We start from the raw sequence: 23453 nt of genomic DNA on the forward strand, positions 1-23453 counted from the left end.
CTGCTGGGTCAAAAATATACATACAGCAACAAAATTTGTCAATTTTGGTGATGTAGCGAGTTGTGTCAATCAAATTAGCTTCATGTCATGGCCTCTTCACTTCTTGTAAGTGATTCTGATTGACTACAGCTGTTGACTTCTCATGAGCCCATTTAAATAGGGCTCATTTGACCCAGTGATTAGACTCAGCTACAAAAGCTACAATGGGAAAGTCAAAGGAACTCAGTGTGGATCTGAAAAAGCGAATTATTGACTTGAACAAGTCAGGGAAGTCACTTGGAGCCATTTCAAAGCAGCTACAGGTCCCAAGAGCAACTGTGCAGACAATTATACGCAAGTATAAAGTGCATGGAACAGTTGTGTCACTGCCACGATCAGGAAGAAAACGCAAGCTATCACATGCTGCCGAGAGGAGATTGGTCAGGATGGTCAAGAGTCAACCAAGAATCACCAAGAAGCAGGTCTGCAAGGATTTGGAAGCTGATGGAACACAGGTGTCAGTCTCCACAGTCAAGCGTGTTTTACATCGCCATGGACTGAGAGGCTGCCGTGCAAGAAAGAAGCCCTTGCTCCAGAAAAGGCACCTTAAGACTCGGCTGAAGTTTGCTGCTGATCACATGGACAAAGATAAAACCTTCTGGAGGAAAGTTCTCTGGTCAGACGAAACAAAAATTGAGCTGTTTGGCCACAACACCCAGCAATATGTTTGGAGGAGAAAAGGTGAGGCCTTTAATCCCAGGAACACCATGCCTACTGTCAAGCATGGTGGTGGTAGTATTATGCTCTGGGGATGTTTTGCTGCCAGTGGAACTGGTTCTTTGCAGAAAGTAAATGGGATAATGAAGAAGGAGGATTACCTCCAAATTCTGCAGGAAAACTTAAAACCATCAGCCCGAAGGTTGGGTCTTGGGCGCAGTTGGGTGTTCCAACAAGACAATGACCCAAAACACACATCAAAAGTGGTAAAGGAATGGCTAAACCAGGCTAGAATTAAGGTTTTAGAATGGCCTTCCCAAAGTCCTGACTTAAACCCCATTGAGAACATGTGGACAGTGCTAAAGAAACGGGTTCATGCAAGAAAACCATCACATTTAGCTGAACTGCACCAATTCTGTCAAGAAGAGTGGTCAAACATTCGACCTGAAGCTTGCCAGGAGCTTGTGGATGGCTACCAAAAGCGCCTAGTTGCCGTGAAAATGGCCAAGGGACATGTAACCAAATACTAATGTTGCTGTATGTATATTTTTGACCCAGCAGATTTGGTGACATTTTCAGCAGACCCATAATAAATTTATGAAAGAACCTAATTTTATGACTGTTTTTTGTGACAAACATGTATGTGTTCCGATCACTCTATCACAGAAAAATAAGAGTTGTAGAACTTATTGAAAACTCAAGACAGCCATAACATTATGTTTTTTTACAAGTGTATGTAAACTTTTGACCACAACTGTATATATGTAATGCCATCTAGTGTTTTTTTTTTGGTAGCAGCAGTGTGCACTATTAAAACAGCAATGTGCAACATAACAAAATAAATAATAATAAAATACAGGAACAGTCATGTACAAAATAATAGAACAATTAGAGCCTTAACAAACTGAACTCTATCCTACTATAACAGTTAAACATGAAAAATAAGACTTTAAGACTTTTTCTTTAATAAAGATATATTATTACCTTTATCTGAGAGAAAGATGCTCCTTAAGGTACCAAAACTATTATCATATTTGAGGCTAGATAAAACAGCTGTTATTTTTATATTTTAAGTTTTTCTTTAAGGAGATGAGAATGTCCACATTCTCTGGAGAAAGAGCTGCTCTTTGATCAGTCACAGTGTCCGCGGCGTCGCTACAGTGTGCTGCACCATTTACGTAGCTTAGAGGGAGGGATCGCCGATCCTCTTTTTGACTTCGAGGCTCGAGACCATGACACAATTTTGAACGATTTTGATAAAATATCGAAATTGTGACACTCCTAGAAATTACTGATCTGAACAACCAATGATTTATAAAGAAAATCATGAAAATGATCAGGGTGCCCAAACTTTTTCACTGTATTGTTTGCATATTTCCTGATTTCTGCACTGTGAGATTAATTAAGGATTTTCTAATTTTATGTAGAAAAGAACATGAGGAAAATTTGTTTAAAAAAAAGAAATGTCCTCATTCTGTTTCAATTCAGTTTTAAATCTGAATTCTTTCATTTAAAATGATCCTCTCTAAACTTAAAAACTAATTTTCTTGCCTTTAGCAGTGCTGTGGAGGAATTTACATAATACTTATAGGAACGAATTAACCACACACACTCACACACACACACACACACACTCACACACACTCACACACACACACACACTCACACACACACTCACACTCACACACACACACACACTCCAATATTAGAGTTAATGTTTTCCTGAGTAAATGGTGATGTTGTCTCTTCAGGACATGGTGAACCGGCGGATTTCTATGGACATGATGTTGAAGATTGCAGCGAGTCAGCGCTACAGACAGTTCATCTTCCTCACTCCACAGAGCATGAGGTACAGAGTCTCAATAATAATAATAAAAAGATTACCGTATTTTTCGGACTATAAGGCGCACTTAAAAACTTTTAATTTTCACAAAAATTGACAGTGCGTCTTATAATACGGTGCGCCTTTTGTATGGATTTTACTCGTCAGGTTGTAAGGAGCAGTAAACACACACTCCGTGCAGCGTTATAGAGAGTTTCAGTGCTATACAGAGTCCAGAGCCGTGCAGCTCCGAGGCTGGAGCAGCAATAGCATTAGCTAGATGCTAACCGCTAAGCTAGCTAGCTTATTCACTGAGATCAGTATTATCTAAATTTTACTCGTCAGGTTGTAAGGAGCAGTAAACACACACTCCGTGCAGCGTTATAGAGAGTTTCAGTGCTATACAGAGTCCAGAGCCGTGCAGCTCCGAGGCTGGAGCAGCAAATAGCATTAGCTAGCTTATTCACTGTTCAGAGATCAGTATTATCTAAATTTTACCCTGTGTAAGGAGCAGTAAACACACACTCCGTGCAGAGCCGTGCAGCTCCGTGGCTGGAGCAGCAATAAATAGCATTAGCTAGATGCTAACCGCTTAGCTAGCTAGCTTTTTCACTGTTCAGAGATCAGTATTTTCTAAATTTAGCACTTTTAATACTGCTGGAGCAGTATTATTAGAGTTAGATGCTAATCGCTAAGCGTTCACCGTTCAGAGGTGAGTTATCGGCCTGTAAGTCTGTGCTGCTTTGCCTGGCTAGCATTAGCTAGATGCTAAGCGCTAACTCTCTCAGAGGTGAGTTTTATCAGCCTGTAATCTGCTTGTTTACCGTGTTAAAACAAGCTACGGGGGACGAATCGCTAGCTAATATCTCACTGTCTTACCAGAACACGCAGGATTACTCAGTGTAACGCTGTCGTTTAAGTTTGGGTTAACTTTACTAGTTTAGGTGACTAGCTAGCGTGCTAGCGGATAGCTACGCTAACGCTGGTGCAGCAAGCCTTAGTGGACATCTGGAAATCTAAGCTTACTGTAAATAAACTGAAGCACGTTACTCACCCAAATAAACAGTTTTCAGGAGAGGAATCTGTGTAGATTAATATCCAGCACTCGTTTGACTTTGAAAGAGCTAGATTTTGTATACTGAGACGCTCCACCGGCAAGCGACCACCCCCGGTGGGGGAAGGGAAACATGGCGCCACCCCTGTTCACTTTGATATAGGCACCCTTTCTAGTGTCACTTAACGCGCCTTATAATGCGATGCGCCCTATGTATGGAAAAATAGCAGAAAATAGGCGTTCTTTGATAGTGCGTCTTATAATACGGTGCGCCTTATAGTCCGAAAAATACGGTAACTAACATTTTACATCAATAATGAACCCGTCCAAGAGAATATGCCACGCAAGCTTATGCCATGACACTACCTCCACTGTGTTTCACAGATGAGACACAGATTTTTGTCTTATCAGTTTAGAATCAGGTCACAGGCTTCTCTCAGTACTACATGGTACACTCTAGCCTGGTTTATCTATTCTTCTTTTGGTGAAGTCCCTGTACTTTTGTGAACAGTAGGTGTGTGTGTGATACGGCACTCCTGCTCACTGGAGGGTGTTGCTGATGTCACTAACAGTTTTTTCAGAGTTTCTTTACAAAACTCAACACAATGTTTATTTCATCAGCTGCTGTGGTTTTACTTGCTCTACCTGTTCATTGGGGTTGTAAATCACAAGATTCATTATGATGCAATACGATACGATACGATTATTTTAATCAAAGATGTGATAATGTACGATACCTCAAATTATGTCACGATACGATTCGGTTCGATACGATTTAATGCGATTACAATCTGTTCCTTTTCTAAGAACTCACAAATGCATCCAAAATATAATTTGAATGTTTTATTATTAAACATCAAATGCACTGAAGTCATAAACAGTAAACAATAATTCACTTCAACACTTTAATTTCCATTATTTAGGTTCCATTTGAGAACATCAAAAGCAGAAAAAAAATGTACAAAAAAAACAACAGTTTGTAATATTTTTGTTTGTGATAAAATAAATTAATGTAAGTCTATTTCAGAGTAATATTAATATTTTTTGATGAAATGGTACAAAATCAGACGTATGCGCGCTGTAGGCGCACCTTTGTTCAGCAGAGGGATTTTGGTGACAGTGGTTAGACATGCCCCACCCCCAGCCATTAGGAGACCACTCAGGGCAAATTACGTACCAGTGTTTTCGTCTAAGCGTTTACTATTGGTTGAAATAGGTGTCAATCACTTTTGTGACCCTGGAGAAAGGCTATGACCTGATTTGATTGGATTGGATTGATCCAGCGCTCACTTTATTGGTTCAAAAGACGATCACTCAAAAAAAAAGTAGTTGTTTGTGGACCAATAAAAACCACAGAATCTAGAAGAGGACATCCTTAGCTTTGTATTCACGTACAACTTTACAACACATGCATCGATGTTTTTACGTCAAATCGATGCATTGTATCGTTCATAGTTTGTATCGATGTATTGTTACAGCACTACTGTTCATCACCTGTTATTTAATACACCAGTGACGACTTTCTTCTTCAGGACATTCTAAACAGTTGTTCTGGTTCTAATGGTTCTGATTGATTTTCTATCCTTTCTCAGCTTCACAGTTGCTTGTTTTTTACCCATAGCTTTTATTCACAGCTCTCTGGTTTTCATGTTTGTTACTCCTCTAACTGTAAAGTCTGTACCCAGTCTGCACAGATAAAACCCAAATCTGAAACTAAATGTTGAGAAATTCAGTGCTGTTTATTGTTTGAATAATTAATGTATCAGGAAACACCTGGGCAACAAAACACACCTGACAGAAAGACAGAAGGTGCTGAATCTTCTGAACTGTGAATCCGACCCAGGTGTAAATACCTGAAAATAAAAGCTGAAATGTTGATCTTTTGCCTTATATTCTTCTTTTAACATCAGATTTAAATGTTTTCAGTGTTTCTACAGCAGAAATAACGTGATCAGCCTCACTGTTCCATTACTTTTTGAAGGGATTTAGATTTGGTTATTATAATGATGTTAGTCTGGGTTTATTTGTGATTTATTTGTGATTTTATGTCTCTGGTTCTGCAGTTCTCTCCCTGTGAATAATCTGATCCGGATCCTGCGTCTGAAAGATCCAGACCGCAGTCAGTCTGTTCTGCCGTTTGGTCAGCAGGAGGCGTGAGGAGGAGCCTGGGCTGGAGGCGGAGCAGAATAACGGAAACTCAGTCAGAAGCTCAGTTTACTGATTAAGAGCTGAAATCTTGTTGCATGTTTTTTTGTTGTTGTTTGTCTTGAAATATAGAATGTTTTTTCCTGGTTCTGTAAAAGTTGTTTATCTTTCAGGCAGAGGCAAAAAGTTACTCTAGCGGTCAATAGAAAAAAAGAAGCTTTGATGTTGAATATATATATATATAATATTTGATGTTATATTGTTGCATTACTGCAGCTTTACCGTTTAAAACCACTTTATTTTCTGCAGATAAAGAATCTGTGTTCATAGTGTTGTAAACCTTTCAGATGTTAGATATTTGTCTAAAATTAAAACCTTTCTGTTAAACACCAAGTTTTTTTTTTTTTTTTTTTGTGCGTGTGGGGGTGTGGGTGTGTGTGTGGGCGAGGTGATTGGCCGAGCTGCAGCAGCCGTGCACCTCTGATAGCTGTGAGATGCAGATGATTGGATGTCGTCAGCAATGGGGGTGGTATTATTTGATTGATTGATTGATACGCAGACACATCACAAAAAGCAAATCAATCAATCAAAGTACACAAAACATCATTCTCCCCTACAGCACAGCTGAACCTGAGAGGAGCTGCAGAGGCAGAAATAATTACCACAATAAAAGTGTTTTTAAAGCTTAAGAAATGTTTATAAAAGTACATTTTAAGCAGGACTGTATGTTTCATTACTTCAGAGGAACACATTTCAGCATTGAAAAAATATATATATGTATGGTTAGTCCTGTAGCGATAATTATGTTATCGACTTTAGCTTTTTTTATCGCGATAATTTTGCCGACGTGGATAACAGCCGCGTGATTCCGCGTGGATTTGTTTAGATGAAAGAGCGAGTCCTGCTGCTCTCGCCGGATCTGTCAGACAGCCACATCTATCGGTTAGAAACTGAGTGCACGCAGAGTTCATGCAGCAGAGAGAGTGATATGGAGTGAATTTTGTGCCAAAAGTTTTACACAAAAAAAATAAATCCGCAATCAAAATGTTAGGAATCAAAAGCAAAAATTGTATGTTACAAATTCAAAAGAGAAAAAATATATAGCAAATATATATTTTTAAATATACTTGGTTATTTTATTATCCTTTGCAGTTATTTGAAAATTATTTCAGTTTGGTCTTTGCTTTTATTTTTGTGTTTTTGTGAATTTTCTGTGGATTTTTTTGGATTTTTCTGTTAAAGACTTTTGCTTCTGGAATCCCTCTTTTGCTTCTGCTTCAGTTTTTTGCTTCTGAGTTTTGGCACAGTTTTCACGGGTGGGCGGGGCTTAGAAGAAGGGGTTCCCCTTGAATCTCCATTGGTCAGCTGGTTCTGGACTGGCGGGTTCCCTGAACCCTCGTCTGAGACTGACCACGCCCCCAAACACCCCGCCAGCTTCAAGCGTCCTTCCAAACACGGAGTGAACAGCAGCTTCCAGCAAACAGCAACAGCAGCAGATACTTTTACAATTAAATATTATACAAACGTTATGTTCACAAGTCACATTAGCGAGAGTGCTAAATATTCATGCTGAAAGTAGGTAACTACCTAACTCACTAGCTCACTGAGTAGGTAACTCACTAGTTCACTGACTAGGTAACTCACTAGCTCACTGACTAGGTAACTCACTAGCTCACTGACTAGCTAACTCACTAGCTCACTGAGTAGGTAACTCACTAGTTCTCTGACTAGGTAACTCACTAGTTTACTGACTAGGTAGCATTCTAATTCATTAGCTCATTGAGTAGGTAAGTAGCTAACTCAGTAGCACACTTACTATGTAACTCACTGGTTCACTGACTAGGTAACTCACTTGCTCACTGAGTAAGTAACCTGCTAACTCACTAGCTCACTGAGTAGGTAACTCACTAGCTCACTGACTAGGTAACTCACTAGCTCACTGACTAGCTAACTCACTAGCTCACTGAGTAGGTAACTCACTAGTTCTCTGACTAGGTAACTCACTAGTTCTCTGACTAGGTAGCATTCTAATTCATTAGCTCATTGAGTAGGTAAGTAGCTAACTCAGTAGCACACTTACTATGTAACTCACTGGTTCACTGACTAGGTAACTCACTTGCTCACTGAGTAAGTAACCTGCTAACTCACTAGCTCACTGAGTAGGTAACTAACTCACTAGTTCACTGGCTAGATAACTCACTAGTTAGCTGGCTAGGTTGCTCACTAGCTCACTGAGTAGGTAACTAGCTAACTCACTAGCTCATTGACTAAGATAACTGACTAGTTCACTGATTAGGTAATTAGCTAACTCACTAGCTCATTGACTAGGTAACTATCATAATTTGCGCGTGAATATTTAGCACATCTTGCTAATGTGAGCTTTTAAATGGAGTGAAACAGAGAATAATATAACATAATATAACATTAAACATAACGTTTGTATAATATTTAATTGTAAAAGTATCTGCTGCTGTTGCTGTTTGCTGGAAGCTGCTGTTCACTCCGTGTTTGGAAGGACGCTTGAAGCTGGCGGGGTGTTTGGGGGCGTGGTCAGTCTCAGACGAGGGTTCAGGGAACCCGCCAGTCCAGAACCAGCTGACCAATGGAGATTCAAGGGGAACCCCTTCTTCTAAGCCCCGCCCACCCGTGAAAACTGTGCCAAAACTCAGAAGCAAAAAACTGAAGCAGAAGCAAAAGAGGGATTCCAGAAGCAAAAGTCTTTAACAGAAAAATAAAAAAAAATCCACAGAAAATTCACAAAAACACAAAAATAAAAGCAAAGACCAAACTGAAATAATTTCCAAATAACTGCAAAGGATAATAAAATAACCAAGTATATTTAAAAATATATATTTGCTATATATTTTTTATCTTTTGAATTTGTAACATAGGAATCAAAAGCAAAAATTGTAACATTTTGATTGCGGATTTTATTTTTTTGTGTAAAACTTTTGGCACAAAATTCACTCCATAGAGTGAGCAGTCACTGTGCTGCTACACACATTTGAGAATATGAACCAAAGTCCAGACTATAGTTTCCTAGAACAACATTTGTGGAATTACTTTTTATCACAAATAATCATTTTTTTTTCGGTATTTTGTTTAGAATTAGTTACATCCAAGAAAAGGTGACTTTACAACTTAAACATGTTACTCCACTCAGTGGCGATTGCTCTAAGACTGCAAGGGAAGCTCAGCTTCCCCTAAAATGTAAAAAAATAAGTGATTAAATATATACTGTTGTGTGTACATGTCACTGATTAAATATGCGCTACACTGCGCTGAACTTAGTTCAGAATCAGCTTCTTATCACTGGTAACGCCGCGGCTTTCCTCTCACTCATTCCCGCAGCTTCACAGCGCTGCTTTAAACAGTGCACAGACTTCAATAGCGGAGCAAAGCGCGCGGCCAAACCAGACGAGTCATTGGATAAATGCTGGGCTTTGTCCCGCCCATCGGACGCTCAGCGTCTCTGGGGGTCTATGGAGCAGTGGGCTGGCCTCGGCCGGCCCGGATGCTCAGCTTCTGCATGATGATTGGATGATCTGTCTGAGGCGGAGTCCCTTTTTGATTGACAGCGAAATGAGCGAATCAGCGATCTTTAAACATCCGCGCTGGGAGCATTATAATTCTTGTTGAACCGGAGACTTTCCTAATCCTTATAGCGGCATTTTCTTTATTAAAAACAACAAGCGACAAATCCAGCTTCTATTTCTGGTGCTTTTCTGTAGCTGCTTGTGTTTGGAGACTAACTTCTGTTACTCTTTCTGACTTCGGTCCGTGTACATTTTGACAGTTTGATTCTTGAACTGAATAGAGAGCTGACTCTCAAAATGTACACGGACCGACTTCTATCACTCTTTCTGACTTCTACCGTCACAAAGCTCTCACAGACGGACACACTTCACACTAGCCTCGCTCCAGTGCAAGCTGAGCATAATGTCAGACAGTTTTAATGTTGTGGACGGATTTTGGAGAAGCCATTTGATAGTCTTCCTTACGAAGAAAAACTTAGTTAAACAGCAGCAGGGCAGATCAACTGCTCAGATTAATTTAGTGTAAAAGGTGGGGAAAAGTAACAGGTATTTTCAGCTGTTCTGGGATGATAAAGTGAGCTGGCTGACTGGAAGTGCTGTAACAAATAAAATGTACTGATGGCCATTCCTCTTGATGAAACTCAGGACATAAATGAACAGGGGCCAGTAGTAAGTATTGTGTTATCATTCAAAATAATTTAAATTAATAAAGTGATTATTTAAGGAAATTAAAACTGTTCAAAAAGGAAATAAATTTACCTGCATTTTTTCCTTTACCAACTTTAAAGATTTTGCGTAATGTGTTTTTTACTGATCATTTTATGTTTATTCATGTCATAGCGTCCTTTTTATGTAATTGTTCAATGTAAAGAATGGGTACCTTTTTGTTGTGTAGTGAAAACTTGAAAATAATGCCTCTTGTGTACAAAAATACAGGGAGAGTAGAATTTTTGTATAAATAAAACTACATATATTAAGACCGTGATTGAGCTTCCCCTCTTCGAAAGACCAGCATCCGCCACTGCTCCACATTACATTTACTGGTGTTAGAAAAAATATATACATGCAATGTCTGAATAATATACATATGACAAAAACATTTTCTCCACTCTTTAAAAAAAAAAAAACTTTGTGTCCTGCGCTTTTATTTTTTTTTTGTACTGAGAGCACTTCTTTATACTGAGAGAATGTAACTACGTTTCATGGAGATTTTTGGCAGATGTTAATATTAACGTCAGGACATGTGGTCTTACTGTTAACTACAAATGAACAGAAGTCAAATTAGATCAGTGTTTCTTAACCCTGTTCTTCCATATTCTACTGCATACTAACACTGTTCTGTATATTCTACAGCTTTCTCTATTTACAGGTACTTAAGTGGCGAAATGATGTGTTTAATACACTGCTGATATACATAATGATTAATTTTGGATCCATAGGGGGCTAAAGGATTTTAACAGGTAAACTCAGTAAATTACTGTTTGTTTTCCAGCTGATCAGCTAACTCAGTTTTAGGGAAGTGATCAGGGTTAAAAAACTGCTTTAAACGACCAACATTACTCAGTGTTGTACTAAATTCTGGCTATCCTCTACATCCAGCTTCTAGATAACTAGTTAACTAAATGAATTTAGTTAACTGATCAGGTACAGGAAAAGTTGAACATTACATATAGAGTTTATTTTTCTTAAACCTTGACTCCCAATGTAGGTAATTCCAAAGTTAAGCTAACTCACTAACACAGCTGCAGTTTATTAATCACAGTGGGTTTATATGGAACGGCAAAAGGCCCAAAAACGCCTGGACAGACGCCTTTTATCGAAAAGATAAAATGTAATATACGCCGTATGATTTCAAGACGCCGTTAAAAACGCCGCTAAAAGCACAGAAGACGCCGTTTCCCCCGGCGTTTTTCGACCCTTTTGGCGCGCCATACAGAGCGCCGTCTCAGTGCAATAAGACGACGTAAAAAGCGGCGTTTTAGTGTCTCTCTTGACGCCGTAATAAGCGGCGTAAAAAGCGGCGTTTAATAATAAGATAATGAGCTCCACCTTCCAGTTTTGAAAGCCAATACATTTAAACTCTGTTCAGCCAATGCTCTTACAGAGAGACTCAGTCTAAAGCAATTCACTGCAGATCCGAGCTCCTGAACCAGAGCTCTTCAGTTTTTAAATACAAATTTACAATATACCTTCTTCACACATTCCCGCTGGTGCTCATGCCTTTTATTAGTCTAATATTTATGATGTTCAATGTATTTTAAATAAAATTAATAGTAGTAGGGACGCCCCATGAATTTTATTAATTAATAGTGTGTTTCTTTTTAGGCTACGTTTGGTAAATGGTAGCTAATAGGGTCATTTTGCTATATTTCAAGAGTTTCTTGGTTTATCAGCTCTTAAATATTTGGCCAGGTACTGTATCAGTATTTATATTATTTGAAGGATCTAAATAACAGGAGTGTTAGTAATCATAAAATGTAAGGAAACGTAAATGTTTATAAGATATACAGTGATAAACTAAAAAACACTTCAAAAAAACACCCCGACAGCTGAATATTCAAGGAACGGACACGGAGGTGGTGGATGGCGGCTAAATTTATAAGAACACTCTTGATCACTGGATAGCTCAACTTACCAATCATTCAATCAATAAACCTTTTTTTTCTCTCGGGAATACATCATTTCCAGTGTAGCCGAGCATTTACAATTTAAAAGAAAATAGAAAGTAAGAAAATAGAATTAATAAGAATAAATGAGAAAATAAATAAATAAATATATATATATATATATATATATATATATATATATATATATATATATATATATATATATATATATATATATATATATATATATAAATCATCAATGCCAGGCTGCTTTGCCCCTGTTTGTGCAAATAAATAATTTTTAAGACCACCAGAGACAAAATTATGAAAATATGAAAATTGCAAAAAGCACACAACAACAATGTTAAATTCAAAGGATTTACAGTAAGATTTGAAGGCCTTTTTTTAGGGCAAATAAATGACAAGACTTGATAAGACACCCGCAAACCGTGAATAGGTGTCTATACACAGGAACGTCGCTTTAGCCCCTTTTTAGGAATGTTTTGATTGTTTTTACAGAAGTGTCTCTCTAATATGTTAAAAATATTCAAATCTTAAAGTATACCACAATTAAAGAATTTTAAGAACGAAATCAATCTCCCCACGCAGCGCGAAAGATCTGATCCACTTTTTCTCGAAGCTGCGTCAAGAAAAATGCATACACGCACGCAAAATTAAACAGCGCTTTTTTAAGCTAATGATCCAGGCTGTCCAGCATTTAGACTGGAGTGAGTTAGGCTAGCTGTGGTGCTGTTGGTCAGTTTGTGTGTTTATAATAAATACAGTGTATTGTACGGAGCCCGGGAGGGGCCGTGGATAAAAAAATAATTAAATCGAGTGAACGATGTAGCAGTTCGTGCTCACGTTTTCTTTAATTCGAGTGAACGATTTGCAATTCGTGCTCACGATTTCTTTAATTCGTGCTCACGATTTCTGTAATTCGTGCGCACGATTTCTGTAATTCGAGTGAACGATTTCTGTAATTCGTGCTCACGTTTTTATGCGCAATAAGACAAGAAGCTCGGAGGGAAAGGAGCATTTTCTCTCTTGATCTGTTACAGGGGTGCAGTAATGATAATCAGTTATCTACCTTTATAACCTGCTGTTATTAATGCACTAGTGTTACAGTTAGATGTACAGTACAGTGAGCAGATTTTGCCTGGTGGTGGAATCTCTACAGCGCGTGGGGGAGAGCCGTCCGCGGCATCGGTTCCCCCGCCGCCAGACACCTGCCGCGCGCGCAGGTCTTCACGGAGCTTATTTACCAACAATGTAGACAAATACAGTCAATTCCAGTCATGATTAAAGGAAACGAACATTTTACTGATGCAGGACAACTGTGTGTTATTAAAACCAGATCAAAATAAAGTTAATGCAATGTGCAAATGTGTTTATTAATTTCTAAATAACATTCAGCCAGCCTCCAAGGAAATGCACACCTTCTTAAATCTGGTTACATCATTATTACTTTTATGATAGATTTAATCTATATTTTAATAATTTGTATAATAAATAAACACATAATTCAGAAAATATACATTTAAGAAGTTTATAATTATTATATTTTTTTATTTGAAGCTTGTGGCATGTTTCTGGGCAGGACACTGTGATTTGAGAATAAGCAGATATTCAGGACATTTCATCAGATATAGAAACTTAATTATTTTAGGAAACATATTGGAATAAATTATCAAATTGATCCAAATTATTATATGAAATGCCTATTTACTAAATATCTTAATACATTGTATTAATAGTATTTTAGACCAGCTATTTTGATTTTATATAGTCTTATATGAGCCATTCATAGACAACTGTCACACCTTGCATTAATTTTGTATTATCTTTATTAACTTTTACAGTGTACATTTGGACCTAAGTCTTATAGCTGTATATTTATAAAATTATACTTCTTTACGTTATACTATTGTTGAAAATAAGAAATTATAAACAGTTCCACATTGCATTATAACTTTGTTTTGATCTGGTTTTAATAACACACAGTTATCCTGCATTAGTAATGTTTGTTTCCTTTAATCATGACTGGAATTGACTATATTTGTCTATATTGTTGGTAAATAAGCTCCGTGAAGACCTGCGCGCGCGGCAGGTGTCTGGCGGCGGGGGAACCGATGCCGCGGACGGCTCTCCCCCACGCGCTGTAGAGATTCCACCACCAGGCAAAATCTGCTCACTGTACTGTACATCTAACTGTAACACTAGTGCATTAATAACAGCAGGTTATAAAGGTAGATAACTGATTATCATTACTGCACCCCTGTAACAGATCAAGAGAGAAAATGCTCCTTTCCCTCCGAGCTTCTTGTCTTATTGCGCATAAAAACGTGAGCACGAATTACAGAAATCGTTCACTCGAATTACAGAAATCGTGCGCACGAATTACAGAAATCGTGAGCACGAATTAAAGAAATCGTGAGCACGAATTGCAAATCGTTCACTCGAATTAAAGAAAACGTGAGCACGAACTGCTACATCGTTCACTCGATTTAATTGTTTTTTTTTATCCACGGCCCCTCCCGGGCTCCGTAGTATTGTACTGCCTGTATGTGTATCAGCTAATTGATGTTACATAATAATAGAATATGATGAGATGAGTTGACACTCATAATGTGCGTGGGGCTTGCCAATGAGTTTGGATATTGAATAGATTTTCCAAAGTAAAGAGCCAGATTAATAATTTAATGAAGGTTTCTAAGCGACTGAAGTAAATATAATATAATAATAAATATAAATATAATAAATATGTAACTTGTAAGTCTATGTCTGTAAAAGACATTACTTGTTTCCTTATGGAAATAGAAAAATTACAGGATCTGCTGAAGCATAAAAACTAATATTAATAATATTATGCTTAAACAACAACAAAACAATAATATTCATAGTAAATTCATAATAATTTACATCTTATAATAATAATAATAATAATTCTAATATATAATTTAATATAATATAATATATATAATATATTATAATTATACTATATAATTATAATATTATAATAAGAATAAAAATAAGAAGAATCAGCTTCCTAATATAATTTGTAACTAATTTAATAAATTAATAAATTAATTTATTGAAGCCCTGATGTTTTTGCAACAATAGGGTTCTTCATGTGTGATATACTGACAAGGTGATGTGATTTCCGTCTGGATAAAAAAAAAGTGGTGAGCTGCACAGCATTTTGCTTTCACCTAAACCTAGAGTTTATTTTTACATTGATACAGCATAAATATTAGACTAATAAAAGGCATGAGCACCAGCGGGAATGTCTGAAGAAGGTATATTGTAAATTTGTAATTTAAAAACTGAAGAGCTCTGGTTCAGGAGCCCGGATCTGCAGTGAATTGCTTTAGACTGAGTCTCTCTGTAAGATCATCATGAGACGGCGCTCTGTACGGCGCGCCAAAAGGGTCGAAAAACGCCGGGGGAAACGGCGTTTTCTGTGCTTTTAGCGGCGTTTTTAACGCCGTCGTGAAATCATACGGCGTATATTACGGCGTATTTTACGCCGTTCTTTTCGATAAAAGGCGTTTGGTCCAGGCGTTTTTTGGGCCCTTTGGCGTTCCATATTTACGCCGCTTTTTACGGCGTCAAGAGAGACACTAAAACGCCGCTTTTTGCAGTCTCATTGCACTGAGACGGCGCGCCAAAAGGGTCGAAAAACGCCGTGGGAAACGGCGTCTTCTGTGCTTTTAGCGGCGTTTTTAACGCCGTCGTGAAATCATACGGCGTATATTACGGCGTCTTGAAATCATACGGCGTATATTACGGCGTAAAACCCACACAAATAACGCGTAAAAAACACGTAAAATACGCCGTTCTTTTCGATAAAAGGCGTCTGGTCCAGGCGTTTTTTGGGCCTTTTGGCGTTTCATACTGGGGGTCTATGGGGCAGTGGGCTGGCCTCGGCCGGCCCGGACGCTCAGCTTCTGCATGATGATTGGATGATCTGTCTGAGGCGGAGTCTCTTTTTGATTGACAGCGAAATGCGATCATGCGATCAGCGATCTTTGGGTGTGAACATGCGCACTGGGAGCATTTTCATTCTGTTCTGAGTTGAACCGGAGACTTTCCTAATCCTTATAGCGGCATTTTCTTTATTAAAAACTTCTGTCACTCTTTTCTATCGCAGTTTCTGTCCAGCAGGTGCTGCTCAGCCCGTCACAAAGCTCTCACAGACGGACACACTTCACACTAGCCTCGCTCCAGTTTTAATGTTGTGGACGGATTTTGGAGAAGCCATTTGATAGTCTTCCTTACGAAGAAAAACTTAGTTAAACAGCAGCAGGGCAGATCAACTGCTCAGATTAATTTAGTGTAAAAGGTGGGAAAAGTAACAGGTATTTTCAGCTGTTCTGGGATGATAAAGTGAGCTGGCTGACTGGAAGTGATGTAACAAATAAAATGTACTGATGGCCATTCCTCTTGATGAAACTCATAAATGAACAGGGGCCAGTAGTAAGTATTGTGTTATCATTAAAAATAATTAAAAATATTAATGGGATTATTCAAGGAAATTAAAACTGTTCAAAAAGGAAATAAATTTACCCCCTTTACCAACTTTAAAGATTTTGCAAAATGTTTTTTTAATGATCATTTTATGTTTATTCATGTCATAGCGTCTACATTGCTCAATGTAAAGAATGGGTACCTTTTTGTTGTGTAGTGAAAACTTGAAAATAATGCCTTTTGTTTACAAAAAAAAAAACATCTCAGGGAGAGTAGAATTTTTGTATAAATAAAACGACATATGTTAAGATGTAGACCGAAATTGAGCTTCCCCTCCTTGAAAGACCAGCATCCGCCACTAGTGCGGAGATGTGTTAGCTTGCGAACATATTCGAGGCTAATTGGACTTTCTCAAAACAACACAGCTTTAGAGAAGTTTGAGATGTATTTTGGGAGTATTTTGACTTTAAGCTGAATGAGCGAGGAGAACCATCAGTGTGAATCAGCCGGTATGTTTACAAGGTTTAACAACAGTCATGGGCGTGGTAGTGGGGGGAAAAGTGGACCTGACTACCCAGGGCCCGAGTAGGGAGAGGGGCCCATGAAAATCCAGATTTTTATTTTTTCGCTCACGTTCCTTGTGTACTGGCATGGATAGAGGCCCACTGACTTTGAGAGTGTAGCGGGCCCTGAATTTGTTGCTACACCCCTGACAACAGTGGAAACAAAAGCTGGCAATACTACTAACCTGAGATTTTATTTAAAGTACAACCATCCAGCCCAATTCATCCAGGAATCTGCAAGTGCCCACGTGTTCAGAGTTTTTAAAGAATAATTCATGTAAAGGTTACTTTGGCTGTGACATCATGGCTGTGACATCACGCACCTCAACATTCTGAGGCAGGAGTTCCATCAGGCCTGTTACAGACTTCATTCATATTATAATTCATTACCACATATATATCCTAAGTATATCTTACTTATTTTTATATATGTAATCTAATACAAAATCTAATTAAAGAACAGTTAGTAATAATAGTAATAATAAAATAATGTAACTAAGTATTATTAGAAATTCACTTAGAAGACTTATACGTATGCTTTAAGAATAAAACCGCTAGACTAAGTAACTTAGTTTACTGAGAGTATATTTAAAAGTGCAGGACTTGTGTCTTTTCTTATTTCAATTGTATCAGAATTGTACACAAAACACGACTGTATTCTATAAAAAGTTCATAAATGTATTCATAAAGTTTAAAGAGCTCAGAAATCAATATTTGGTGGAATAACCCTGTTTTTTAATTACAGTTTTCATGCATCCTGGCATCATGTTTTCCTCCACCAGTCTTACACACCGCTTTTGGGTGACCTTATTCCACTCCTGGCGAAAAAATTAAGCAGTTTAGCTTTGCTGTCAGTGCAGTGCAGAAAATCTTACAGCACTTCATGCTTCCCTCTGCTACTGACAACTTTTATGGAGATGCAGATTTCATTTTCCAGCAGGACTTGGCACACTGCCCACACTGCAGAAAGTACCAATTGGGCTTAAATAATACTTTAAATTTCTATTCTTCCTCGAGACTCAGATTTTTTTTTTGCTGCTCTGCGACATCAGTTATAAAAAAATGTTATATAAATAAATTTGATTTGATTATTGATTTAGCTCTAAGCTCAAATTAATTTAAATTGAACAGTTTAAAATATTTTCATAGAAACAAAACGATTAATTTAGATTAATTAAAGAGCATGTAATATATATGTATACTGAGGTGTGTGCTGTGTGATTTCCCCACATTAGAAACTCTAAACTTTTATATTCTTCTCATCTTAAAATAAAAAATAAAAAAATAAAACAAGCAAAGACGATGTTCAAAGACATTTAATTCGGCTTATGTGGAAAAAGATAACAGTGCATACCGATTAAACCAGGTTAAAGATAACCAATTAACAATAAATAACTGGCCTTGATAAACTCAGTCATCAATTTTTTTTTAAAAACAATTATCAATGAAATCAAGTCCTGTTTGTGAAGTGACTGATTTTCTAAATACTTTACATTTAAAAATATTTCCAGATAACTCGTGATTACTTTGATTTAACTCATTAAATCTGAACAGAGGCAGCAGCGTCTAGTCAATCCCGCTATTCCCTTTAAAAAGAGAGAACACAATAATTATTCACTGTTATTAATAATAACAGAGTCCAGGCTGTACTGAAGGGGAATCAGATCAGAGTTTCGATGGCTTGAATCAGAGGATGAATTAGAGTTCAGCGCTCAGAGTAACGTGCAGCAGGAGCTCAGCTGATCTCATCTGATCTGAAAGTACACTTGAGTTTCTCCTGCAGAGGAAGATCAAAGCACTGAGACACAGAAAATACAAAAGACTGTAGGAAAATAGTGAATCCCGTCCTGTGAAGGCCCCCCGTCCTGATCCCTGGGGAGAAAAGTGGTCAAGTTGTTTCAGTTTGGCACAAGATCAGGAAATTCTTGACTAGTTTCCTATTTTACTGTGTAAAAAAGAAAAAAGTGTAAAGAGTGTAAAAATGAGCCACTTTATAAAAACAAAAAATACATCTCTCTCTATCTCTCTCTCTCTCTCTCATATACAAACCTAAACACACAGCTCTGCGCCGGGGCTTCAGGCACCTCAGCACATCATCAAAACCTATTCTTTATCTGCGCAGTAAATTTCTTATTGCTTTAAAAAACAAAAAAAAAAAACATCCAATCACATCAGAACAGACGCAGGTAAACATAAATACAATGTAAGGAAATGTATATAGATTTTTTTAAGTTCTGCAGAACGCAGTGAAGATGAGGTGGGATTATTTTCATTTTAACAGGTGCCCGAAACCTCCGCACAGCACTGTGTGAGTGTATATATTACACGTGTATATTTTACACACAGACGCCTTATTATACTACAAGAACAGCTGTAGTAATAATGTGGCAGCTGCTCACTCATTACTCATTGCTTCTTCTGAAATGAATTAAGGGTATTAAAAAAACCAGGATAAACTCTTTTTTTGGAGTAACTACTGTCTCTACTCTACTAGATTCTGGAGCATTGCTGTGAGGATCTGATTGCGATCAGTGAGGTCAGAATAATCATAAACATATAATAATCATCTCCAGCTAAAGAACTGGATGGAGCTCCATCATCATTCCAGAGAACACAGTTCCTCCACTGCTTCACAGCTCAATACTGGCTGATATTAGATTAAATATCATGGAGTCCTAATCTATTGGCAGTATTTATTTTTCTATTCTACAGGGTTGAGACGAGCTGTGTGTGCATTAAAGTAGCTAAAATAAGAATTAAAAGGTTTGTCCACTTCGATTTGGTCCTGTAACGACATAAAAGTAGAAAATATAGCATTTATTAAAGTTGGAGCTCAGTACGAGTATTGCTTGAGAAGGAGTGGACCTTGATTAGCGTCAGTAAGACGTTAAGAGTTCAGGGGGTTGAAATGTGCTGCAGCGTCACGAGGGGGAGGTTCGCTCTCTTCAGACCCCCGGCTGGATCCAGGAGGAGGAGGTGATGATGATGATGAAGGAGTCTAGAAGTACGGCACTGCCGTCAGCTTGTACCACTTCACCGTCTCCTGGCTCAGGTCGAAGTCCTGCAGGCTGAGGGTGATTCCGCCCAGGTAGAAGTTCTCTCTCAGAGACTCGGCGCTCAGAACACCGAGCTGCAGCTCCCTCTGCTTCAGCGTCTCCTTACTGTAGCCGCTGTACACCAACTGCAGCAATCAAACAGCACCATCACTATTAACTCACCAGTGTTCACTATGATCTTACTGTACAACACTGTGTTTCAATCCTTTCCAGTCTATACTCAAAAAATATATAGAGCAGCAACTTCCAGCATCGTTCAGCTGCGTTAAATTAATGATAACAGGGAAATCTCAAAACTGCAATTCAGCCATAATCAATATATTCTCCACACTTCACAGCGACTACACTACTGAGAAAGAAAAGTAAACAGCAGGAATTATGGATTTATTGGTGTCAGTTTCACATAATTTAAATACCAAATGTTCTTTACATCTTTAAGAGATGGTATTATGTTTATGTGAACACAATCAGAATTGTGTTTGGTAACAGCAGGAAGAAAAGAAATTAAAACCTTTTTTTATTTTATGATCTGCATATTTCTAAAATTCTAAGCACTTTCTTTAGAATTCCAGCACTTTTCAGGCCAGAAAAACAGAACGTTAATATTCAAGCATTTTCCAGGATTTTAAGCACCCGTACGAACCCTGCATATTGCGTAATTTTGTGGGATTATTATTAATAAAGTAAACCCAATAATAATCAAAGCATTAATTTAAAGCCCTGATGTTTAATATTATATGTGCTCCTAACAGTACAGTAACTCACAAACCTTTATAAAAACCCAGGCATGCAATAAAATATAAGCACTAGTCTGAAGTATTCATTTGTGATAGAATCTGATTAAAGTGCAAAATCTCTGCTAAAATTGTGCATCTTGTAGCAAAAAATAAAGGTTAATGTTCCTGTTACACCAGAAATACCTGCACTTAATAGAACAGTGCAGAAACAAGCACCAAAACTATTAAATAAAGACATATAGAGCAGAGCTATGTTTAAACAACACGAGGAGAAACAGAAATGAATAAATTACTTTAATAAGAACAGCATAGTAAAATTATGTGACTGGTAGAAGATTTGGCTGAAGATCAGTATACTGGTTAAAAATGTAGTTCATTTCAGTTGAAAATGTGAAACTTGTATATTATATAGGTGTATTTAACACCTGTATCAGTGTCTCAGTGTTGGCCTTGAAGCTTACCATTTCGTTAAACGTTGGATTCCGAGTTTTCCTAGAGATCTTGGTTTTGCGCTTTGAGGTTTTGTGTGGGTCTGGAAGTAGGTACGTTTTCACATATGGGTTTGGATCTGTTCCATCATCAGACACCTGAAAGGACATTTAGAGATAGATAACAATAAACATATTAATAAAAGCACTCGAGTTCACAGCTTCAGAGTTAATAAACAAGAAATTAGTTAAGCATTTAACGTAAATATATAAGAACATCTAGAATCCACACAATTTAGCAGCATCTGAAAAAACACTTTATGCCAGGTTCACACTACATGATTTGAACCTGTTTTTTCAGTCGACAGGTTTTTTTTTTTGATTGGAGATCTCTCTGTGCTCGCGCTGTAGCGTAGTGTGAACTGATGAAGGACGCTTGTTAAGCCGACAGATCGACTACCAGTTGCAGATGCCTGGCAAATATTTGGCATGCAAAATATCTGACTTAGTCAGTAACTAGGAGTCAGGAGCAGCGTCTATATACTGGCAAATAGGATCAAAGGGAAAGAGAGAACTACTGGTCCAAAACACATCTCCTGCTTTACCAGAGTTAAACGTTTATGGAGAGTCTGACCATTTTCTGTCCCCCCTGTTAAACTCTAGAGGGAGCCCACGAGTAAATCCTCTATGAATAAGATGAATGAAGCTAAAAAGCCAGAAACTTTAAATAAAAAATAATAATTAACTATTTATTCTGAGTATTTCTTTAATTTTAGAAAGTAGAATAATGTATTTTACTAAAATAAGCCTTGTACTTAAGAAAGCTTGCCTGTATATTTCAGTTTATCTACAGAAAACTGGTTTTACACTGTAAAGCACTTGCATTACTGATACTGATCAGAAGCTGATTGGTTGGCGAGCTGGTCCTGGAGATACAGGTAAAATATAAAAGGCATTTAAAAGGCGTATAACAATCAAAATGATAAAAAATTATGTCTGCGGTACTAAAACATTTGATATAGTTGTGTGTTGAGGACATGAGTACATATTTCAGTATAAACTGATCAGACATTTATAAAATCTGATTTTGCTCATTTGCTTATATAAACTTATTCATGTTGGACTCACTTTAAGTGCGTATTCTCCTCTATAAATATTCCTTGGCATGGCATCACCAGTTCTTGTGATAAACATGTTTCTGTAGAGCAGCCAGGTAAGTTGGTGATTTCCCACAGTGAGAAATTGTGTAAATTGTGACTCTGTGTCTCAACAACTGAAGGACTCGTGATTCCAGCAGAACCAGTCGTGTAGTGTGAACAGCACTATGACTGACCACTCAAAAAGTGGTGTAGTGTGAACCTGGCTTTATTTAAAGATGTGAGTTTATAGTATGATCATTTTAACAGCAGCTAGAACAGCTAACGTCCGGCTAACTTCCGAAGAAGTTTACAGTCTGTGTGCTGAAGATGAAGGATTTTCAGGAACTGATCATCTGAACTCACCAAGTCTTTAATGTGCATCACCATGATGAAGAGCGTGCTGTTCCGATACGACACGGAGAGCTTCACCTCCCCCCCCACGCGGCCGGAGGCGGGGCTGACCGGCGTTACCTCTGTAAAACACACACTCGCGTTACGGGGAGCCAGAACATTTACAGCACATTTAACGTTTAACTTTGGAGAGATTTTACAATTTAATTCAGACAAACACACCTGGTACTTTAGGAAACCCATCCACCCCCTCCGTCCGGTCATCTCGTGCAATGGGATGGAAGAACGTGTAGATAAGATCACACTGGAGAAACACAACGACACACAGCTCTGTTAGTTGTGGTTAATGTCTTTTAGATAATTAATTAATATCAAATCACACAAAATATTCTGTATTTATGTAGATGGTACGGTGACTATAGAAAATCTTCAACCCCCTTTTTTGCAGTTTTATGTGTAAACTTTGCCTTAAAACATTGAAGAAAAAATACAACAGTTCTGAAAATGTATTAAAAAAAACAGAGTTCCCCCGTCACAGGAGGACACAGTGCCCTCGCACAACAGGAGGAGTTTGAATGAGTTTGTAGAAAAGGTGTAAAAATTTCACAAATTCCAATATGGCCAACTTCCTGTTGGGTGGAGCTAATACAAGCCGATGCGTAAGGCATCGTAATATCTATGCTCCTACCAAAATTCGAGAGAGTTGCAGAAATTTTGAGATTGTTACAGGTACCAAATAGGGGGCGCTGTAGAGTCCTCTAGTTACACGTGAAAAAATGATCAAAATGTTTGTAAACTATTTTGAGGTCTTTTTGAATCTGCCAAATTTCAAGAGTTTTTGAGCATTCCT

At 37.8% G+C, this 23453-nt stretch overlaps 2 protein-coding genes across 3 annotated transcripts in view; one reads left to right on the forward strand and one right to left on the reverse strand.

Moving 5' to 3' along the window:
* si:dkey-119f1.1 (Structural maintenance of chromosomes protein 6-like) overlaps positions 1-6110 on the forward strand; it is a 44330-nt gene extending 38220 nt beyond the window's left edge. The window contains exons 26-27 of the mRNA XM_049473389.1: positions 2448-2545; positions 5636-6110. Of these exons, the coding sequence (XP_049329346.1) occupies positions 2448-2545; positions 5636-5729 (192 nt within the window). The 3' untranslated portion in view covers positions 5730-6110. The remainder of the gene's footprint in view (positions 1-2447; positions 2546-5635) is intronic.
* Positions 6111-18190: 12080 nt separating this feature from the next.
* pik3c2a (phosphatidylinositol-4-phosphate 3-kinase, catalytic subunit type 2 alpha) overlaps positions 18191-23453 on the reverse strand; it is a 55895-nt gene continuing 50632 nt past the window's right edge. For both annotated transcript variants that reach the window (XM_022679940.2, XM_022679941.2), the window contains exons 30-33: positions 22826-22907; positions 22616-22725; positions 21147-21272; positions 18191-20073 (exon numbers count right to left, since the gene is read on the reverse strand). In XM_022679940.2, coding sequence (XP_022535661.2) covers positions 19891-20073; positions 21147-21272; positions 22616-22725; positions 22826-22907 — 501 coding nt within the window. In that variant the 3' untranslated portion in view covers positions 18191-19890. The remainder of the gene's footprint in view (positions 20074-21146; positions 21273-22615; positions 22726-22825; positions 22908-23453) is intronic.

This window comes from Astyanax mexicanus, unplaced genomic scaffold (assembly GCF_023375975.1).
Source record: "Astyanax mexicanus isolate ESR-SI-001 unplaced genomic scaffold, AstMex3_surface scaffold_37, whole genome shotgun sequence".
Classification (NCBI taxonomy): Eukaryota; Metazoa; Chordata; class Actinopteri; order Characiformes; family Acestrorhamphidae; genus Astyanax; species Astyanax mexicanus.